Source organism: Nicotiana tabacum, chromosome 18, assembly GCF_000715075.1.
Source record: "Nicotiana tabacum cultivar K326 chromosome 18, ASM71507v2, whole genome shotgun sequence".
NCBI lineage: Eukaryota > Viridiplantae > Streptophyta > Magnoliopsida > Solanales > Solanaceae > Nicotiana > Nicotiana tabacum.
Window position 1 is genome coordinate 58,807,095 of NC_134097.1, and position 8,083 is coordinate 58,815,177.

Consider the following 8,083-nt stretch of genomic DNA (forward strand, 5'->3'; position numbering starts at 1 on the left):
TGTTTGGCCAAACTTATTTTTGGCCAAAAGTACTTTTTTTTTTTTTTTGCCAAAAGCACTTTTGGCCAAAAATTGAGGTGTTTGGTCAAGCTTCTAGAAGGAAAAAAAAGTGTTTTTGAGGAGAAGCAGAAGCAGTTTTAGAAAAGCAGAAAAAAGTAGCTTCTCTCCAAAAGTACTTTTTTGAGAAGCACTTTTGAGAAAAATACACTTAGAAGCAGTTTTATAAAGCTTTGTCAAACACTAATTGCTGTCCAGAAGTATTTTTCAAATTAATTAGCCAAACACAAACTGCTTCTCATCAAAAGTACTTTTGAAAAAAAGCACTTCTCAAAATAAGCTGATTTTTGCAGCTTGGCCAAACAGGCTATCTCGGCCAAACAGGCTATTATGCTCTCTATCCTAGTTTCTTGAGTTGAGTTGGACCATCCCTTCTTCTCCGAGCTCTTTCAAAAGCAGCAAACCATTTATGTAACAATTCTTGATGTTAAGAAAAGCTCTTCCTCCTTCCCTTCTTTAGTTATTTTACTCCTAGAACTAATAACAGCTCTAACTACGTCTTGCCATCATAAGTCTAATGTGTGGACCAGAATAAAACGTCACTAATACGCCCCTATTTGGCATTTGTAAAATGTTTTGGTGTTTTATTTCACTAGACACTATTTTACTGGATTAATTTGACTTACGTATATACTGGTGATAATGAAAAAGAATACTAAAGCAGCAATTCAAAAGTTAATTGATAGAGAAACATCCCATCAAAATTTAGAATCTGAATTATTGAAAATTGTATAATATATGTAAATATAAAATGATGTCAAACATGTTAGAAGTTTCCTACTATGAAAAGAGTCGCATACTATTATTTTTCCTACACATTAAAAAAAAGTAAAGGTCCTTAAATGAAAATTCTAACATTTCGAGTTATTGGATTAAAAAATTGTAATGAAGCATGTATGCCACAAATTTTTAACCATGCCAAGTAATTTAGTCACATTCCTTTGGCAGAAATTTGAAATATGCCTAAAAGTACTAGGCCAAGATATTAGAAAAGGACAAAAATTTGACAGCAGAAGGCCTAAAGGACCAACAGGACATATCATAGTATTCAAATTTTACTTCGTCCACAGCATTAATACTTCACAAAAGGAGGAGTCAAATCCACAGTTCAGCCTTTCGCTTACCTGACACATGTTTTCGAACTAGCGACAACTTGGACCTTTTATGAAGAGACCTTTCATCTTCACTTTCCTCACTGTCCAACACAATCACTGCTTCACATTTTGGTGATTCTTTTTCCTGTTGCTTGATGTTCCTGTTATAGTATTCATCTTCGACTTGGTTGGGCTGCTCACACGAAAGGGGATGATTAACTTGAGCTGTGGAATGTTTTCCAGATTGAGATGTCATCTGAAAGCTATTGTCCTTACCCTCTCCAAAGTGCTCTACAGTTTCTAGTGGCAGCTTCTTGGATGTCCCACATGGATTAGATGACTTCCAAGAATCACCAATTTGTGAAGTAAAAGATAAACTGGAGGCTGAATCAATACATGCGTCAGAGCCTGAAAGGGGTAGGTCCTGAGATGGAGCTAAGTTCTCTTTGTCACCCTTCTGCTGACGTTCAGATGAACTGGATGTGCCGGAAGGATGTCTCCTACCAGTTAAACCCAGCTTCTTGTGCCTTGTGGAGAAACCATTTCTGTTTTGATCAGCAGCATTTTTATCAGGTTGCTTATTGTAATTACCAGGGGTCTTTGACAATGAAAGAGTATGACATGATGCAGTGGACTGAAGTTGGGCTGAGAACTGAGGCTTGAACTGCAATTTCCCAAGATCCTCATTTTTTTGGCTGAAATCAGTTGATTTTACCAACAGCTTATTTGTACTCTCGTTCATGCTGACATTTCTCAAGTCATTATTATTTGGATTAGCAGTTTTGCCAGAATTTCTTATAGCCTGTGGCAAGGTCTGTATATCTGCATAATTCAGAAAAATACTTTGGGGTTCCAAGCTGGTAGAACATTGATGTTTTGCCATATAATCCTTCTTCTCATCATTCCTAAATTTAGATGGACTAACAATTTCTGAAGATAGTTTCGTGGTGCTCTTTTGTACTTTATCCTGATTCGAGTTACTCTCAATAGGCGGTTCTTCCATAGCTTGTTTACTAACTTCCATCTGCTTATTTAAGATATGATCAAGAGGCACTTCACTCACAGTCTCAGCATTATGCCTTTGTGCTCGTCCAGCAGAGTCTAGTGATAACTTTCTGCTGAGTCCACATAAACTCTTATGGTTTACAAAATGATCAGGGACCTCAAATTTTGGTAAATATGATTCTTTGGCTTCAACCTGTAGGGATCATGTGTGAAATTTTGGTCAAAAAAGTCATAAACATAACCACGTTCATCTAAACATCTGCTTACATGTCCTCTTGCGTTTGTAAGAGTTTGGATTTCTTGGTCACGACCACCAAGATCACTTGCTCCAGCCCTAGCATACTTTTGAGTCATTGATCTTGCCTTCTGGTCAAAAGCTTGTCTATTATATTTGTACTCCATGCTCTGCACATAAATAGGCATTTAAACAATCAAACAGGGTAGATTCTAGAACCAATTCCCACACTGCAAGAATATTGACTCACCGCATCATGCATTAACCCATCATCAGGATTTGGTTCGCTCAGTAACAAACCGATACTTGTTAAGACAGTTGAAATATTCAAAGATGGCTGCCATGCTCCCTGCTTTTTTGAAATGGCGACAACTATGAGCAATGTATATAAAGACATCAACAATAACAACAACAGCAACAACAAACCAAACCCAGTGTATTCCCATAAATGGGGTCTGGGGAGAGTAGTGTATACGCAGACCTTACCCCTACACTTTATAAAGATAGAGAGGTTGTTTCCGATAGACCCTCGGCTCAAGAAACAGTGGAGATAAAGCAACAAGTAGCAAGCAATAGTAACAATAACGTATTATGGTAACAGCGCGGATGACACAGCAAATAATAGTAAAGAACCGTGAATAAAATAATACAAAATAGTCCTAATTCTACTGGTAAGCCTAGGAGGAACACACTACTATATGTCAACCTACAACCTTAATCCTCCTCCACACCTTTCTATCGTGGGTCATATGCTCGGTAAGCTGGAGCAATGACATGTTTTGCCTAACTACCTCTCCCCAATACTTATTAGGCCTACTCCTTCCCTTCCTCATACCTGCCATAGACAACCTCTCATACCTCCTGACCAGAGCATCTATGTCTCTGCTTTTCACATATCCGAATCATCTCAGCCTCGATTCCCGCAATTTGTCCTCCATAGATGCCACTCCTACCTTGTACGTATGTCCACACATCCATCTTAACATCTTCATTTTGGCTACTTTTATTTTCTGGACATGGGACTTCTTGATGGGCCAGCACTCAGCCCCATACAACATAGTCGGTCTAACCACCACTCTGCAGAACTTGCCTTGAGTCCAGGTGGTACATTCTTATCACACAAAACTCCTGAGGTGAGCCTCCATCTAATCCACCCCGCTCCAATTCAATGAGTAAGATCTTCGTCAATCTCCCCGTTGCCTTGAATAATAGACCCCAGATACTTGAAACTATCTCTTATGGGGACGACTTGAGTACCAATCTTCACTTCCACTCCTTCTTCATGCATCCCATCACTGAACTTCCACTCCAAGTTCTTAGTTTTTGACCTACTCAACTTGAAACCTTTAGACTCCAGTATTTGTTTCCAAACATCCAACCTAATGTTAACTCTGTCTCACATCTCATCAATCAGAACTATGTCATCAGCAAATAGCATACACCATGGCACTTCCCCTTGTATGTGTCGTGTCAGCACCTCTAACGCTAAGGCAAACAAAAATGGGCTAAGAGCAGATCCCGGATGCAACCCCATCTCCACTGGGAAATGATTCGAGTCTCCTCCCGCATTCCTCACCTGAACCTGAGTCTTCACTCCCTTGTACATGTCCTTAATCACTCTAACGTATGCCACTGGAACACCGCTAGCCACCATACATCTCTATAGGACCTCTCTCGGACTTTATCATAGGCCTTCTCTAGGTCTATGAATACTATATGCAAGTCTTTCTTCCTCTCCCTATACCGCTCCACCAATCTCATCACAAGGTGAATGGCTTTTGTAATAGACCACCGCAGCATAAATCCAAATCGGTTCTCGAAAATAGTAATACTACATCTCATCGCACCCTCCTCTCCCCACTCTCTCCCAAATTTTCATAGTATAACTCAACAGCTTGATACCCTATAGTTGTTGCAGTCCAAAATATCACATTTGTTTTTATACAACGGGAGCATCAAACTCCACCGCCAATCTTCGGGCATCTTCTTCGTTCTGAAAATGACATTAAACAACCCAGTAAGCCACTCCAAGCCTGCTCGACCCAATTCATTCCAAAATTCCAATGGAATCTCGTTAGGCCCAGCCGCTTTACCCCTGTTCATCTCCCACATTGCCCCCTCAACCTCTTCGCTCCTAATACGCCTAAAAAACCCAAAATCCCTTTGACTCCCTGAGTTTTCCATCTCACCTAGCATGATGTTCTTGTCCCCTCCCTTGTTCAAGAATCCATGGAAGCACTCCTGCCATCAGTGTTTTGGAAAGCGTTAAGCACAAAAAAGCGACAAGGCCTCGCTTCACCAAAGCGAGAAGCGTGAAGCGAAGCGCGCGCTTTTTCATGTGAAGCGCAATTTAACACATAAATAAAAAAAATAGGCATAGATAAATGGCTAAGAACAGTGAGCACTAGCAGAAAAAGAGAGCAGAAAACAAAAAAATAGAAAACGGAGCAATAAAACTAGAAAAACAAAACATAGTTTTAGGGCACAAAAACAGAGCAATAAACCAGAAAACAGAGCATAGTTTTAGGGCACAAAAACATAGCAATAAAAAGTGAAAAAAATAGAAAGAAAAAGAGAAAAATAGGGCAAAAGAACAGAGCATAAATTAGATGTCTAGAACAGAGCAATAGAAAGTGAAAAAAATGGAAAGAAAAAGAGAAAAAAGGAGTCGAACAGAAGAAGAAGAACAAGAGAAGAAGAAGAGAAGAAGAGAGAAGAAGAAACTTACAGAGAACTGGAGAAGAAGCAGTCATTGGAGCAGCAGTCGTCGCTGCAGCTGGAGCAGCAAAAGAGCGTATGTTTATTTGGCAACTGACGGTTTATTTGCCAAAAATTTTTCAAAAAAAACCCTAGCAGATGCCTTTACATCACTGCGCTTCTCGCTTAAGCGGTTAAAGCGTGCGCTTTTTTTATGTGAGTCGCTTTTGTAGCAGAAAAGCGATAGAACAGCGCCTCTCGCTTCAGTGCTTAAAGCGAGAAGCGGGCGCTTTTAATAACACTGCCCGCCATCTACGCCTGATACACGCTTCTTTCATCAGAACCTTACCATCTTCGTCTTTGATGCACCGTACTTGGTCCAGGTCCCGAGCCTTCCTCTCCCTAGTCTTGGCTAACCTATACAACTTCTTGTCTCCTCCTTTGCCGCCAAGATTCGCTTAAAAGCTGCAGTCTTAGCCGACGTGACTGCCAATTTTGCGTCTTTCCTTGCCTTCTTATAACACTCCCTACACGTCCTCTTCTCCTCCTCATTCGTGCTCCCCACTAGCTTCCGATATGCCGCTTTCTTCGCTTCCACTTTTCCTTGGACCTCCTCATTCCACCACCAATCTCCTTTGTTGGCCTCTCAAATAACCCTTCATTACCCGTAACACCTCTCTAGCAGCTTCCTTAATACAGTTTGCTGTCGTGATCCACATACTACTCGCGTCCCCACTACCCCTCCAGGCCCCCGTGGCCAACAGCTTCTCCCCTAACTCCTGAGCATTTGCCTTAGTCCCCACTTAATCCTAGAATGGTCGTAAACCGCCTTAGTCAAGACATCAAGATTTGAAAAATTTATGAGAGTTATTATAGAATGGTAGATATATAAAATTACATGTACCCAAATAGTAGAATATCACAGATTTTAGAAAACAGTAGTAAAAATGGAAATTTTGGCGTTTAAGTTGAGTTATTATTCTGTAATCCATAAGTAGAATTTTGGCATGTTAAGACTCTTAAAACATTAGCTCCATATGCATGAAGTGCAACAAGATAACTCAAGCAGAATGTATACCAGTACTTGATCAGTTATATATGCGATGATTGCTTGAAAGCCTTTCTAGAAAAAATTTGAGCCTTCAATGCACAACCGACAAGCAGCAAAAGCAGAAATTATGTACATTATCATTTGATAACAAGGAATTGATTTGAATACAGCACATAAGGTAGATTCATTGGGAAGTCATAAAAATTAAAAAGAGCAAGAGTGCTTGCACACATTATTTCTTCAAAAATATTGTGCAAGCCCAGTCTTTATATGTTATTCAGGAAAATAATTTAACTAGTACACTTCTATCGCACCAAGTACGATTTTGGAGATACATAGCAGGAGCTTAAAATTTACTCAAACACTAAGAAAAATGATTTCAAGAAACAAATTGTATAAGCTATAGAGATGAGTGAAATCCACTAAGCAGTCAGATTGCTCGTGGACGTGAAAGGTGCACATAAAAGATATCAAATGCTAGTTGCAGTCAACGTCCATACTATTCCATTCCATGTCAGACAATCTTAACCAGGGATTAATATCGATTTGGACTTAAAAGCAATTAACAGATCAGATGTTATGGACATTGATGACTTCTACAAGCTCATAACTTATGCAGGTCTAACTATTATGTTTCTGCCAACACTTTGAAACCAACAACAAATGATATGTATACTTCCGCCAAAATAAGGCAACTTTCAAATTCCCTTCACTTCACACTGGATCATGGATTTGAAGAAGGCAAAGTACAGTATAAACAAAGACAAAGGCAAATCCCCACGGCTCTAAGAACAATTTTTAATCCATCCTTCGATCATACAAGTGAATTAAAGTTTTTCATTACCAAATTTAGATGCTCATGAGGAATTCAGACCAAATAATTCCTTATTGCTTAGTTAAAATTATCGTAATATTTTTACTGGATCCTACAGAAATAAAAGCTAGTTATTGCTATACATATACCAAAGAACTAGTATTGACTAATGAGCAGTAAAAACCCAATCATCATGAATTGGCTAACCTTTGGAGGAAGATTGAGAATATCCAAGCAAATACGGCCACCATTGTCAATATTTGGATGATAAATTGGCGTTACGAAAGTCACAATCGGTGGCTGAAACGGGTACCTGTGTAAAAACCAAATAAAGCTGAAAAATTCAACAACAAAATAAACAAGATGAACCCGAAGAAAAGAGATTGAGGAAAAACCTTTTGGGTATCTGAATTTTGAGGTTAAAGAGTCCTTTAGCATACACAGTTCCTTCAGGGCCTTCAATTTCTGGAAGTATTGAAAAAAAAGAAATTAAGATTTCTGCAGATAAATCATAAAACAGTAGAGAGGGCAAATTAAAATTACTTACGGGCATGAATGGAGGAAAGAGAGGAAGAAGAAGTGAGAGAAGGAAAGGAGGCGCTGGGAGGTGGGTCAGTGAGAAGGAGCTTAAGCTCCTTTTGCATTCGGAGGTTCAGTCGCGCCTCTTCTGCCATTTCCCTTTTGGTATGATCCAATTGGATTATTGGTTTTCTTCGTGTTTCATTAGGGTTCAGATCAGATAGTATTGGAGCAGAGAGAGAGCGCGCAATTTGACAATTTAAATTTTAAACAAGTGAAAACGCGGGAGAATTTTCTTTTTTCGAAAAAGAGTCAAACTTAACCATATCGTTTGGTAATGGTTTAAATTTACTCTCTGTACATCTTTTGATCCCTAAATGCCGCCAACCTTAATTCTGGGCTTAAAACCACCTTTTTGGCTAATTGTTAAAACCCAAACCCCACCAGTGGTCGTGATAATGCTTAACATACTTGTTAGGCAAGGCAACACTCAACAATAATAATATAAGTGTATGAGGTAAAATTGATTAATGACAGCTGGGCGAATGATGGAGTGACACGTGAAACTAAAGACAGGCGGGATGTGAGTCAGCAAACAGTTGGCACCGAAT

The 8,083-nt window shown here is 39.3% G+C and overlaps 1 protein-coding gene across 3 annotated transcripts; it reads right to left on the bottom strand.

The window, feature by feature from the left end:
* Positions 1 to 902: 902 nt before the first annotated feature.
* On the bottom strand, positions 903 to 7,695 carry LOC107777942 (uncharacterized). Of its 3 annotated transcripts, XM_016598112.2 has the most exons (6): positions 7,501 to 7,695; positions 7,349 to 7,418; positions 7,161 to 7,266; positions 2,642 to 2,740; positions 2,424 to 2,561; positions 903 to 2,349 (listed from the first exon to the last, which is right to left on the bottom strand). In XM_016598112.2, the coding sequence occupies exons 1-6, from the start codon at positions 7,625 to 7,627 to the stop codon at positions 1,153 to 1,155; spliced, it is 1,737 nt and encodes a 578-aa protein (XP_016453598.2). In that variant the 5' UTR covers positions 7,628 to 7,695; the 3' UTR covers positions 903 to 1,152. The 3 variants fall into 3 exon arrangements, with proteins under 3 accessions (XP_016453598.2, XP_016453599.2, XP_075092988.1); XM_016598113.2 differs by lacking the exon at positions 2,642 to 2,740 and having other exon boundaries at positions 7,501 to 7,691; XM_075236887.1 differs by lacking the exons at positions 7,161 to 7,266; positions 7,349 to 7,418; positions 7,501 to 7,695 and adding an exon at positions 5,120 to 5,271 and having other exon boundaries at positions 2,642 to 4,632.
* Between the last annotated feature and the right edge of the window lie 388 nt (positions 7,696 to 8,083).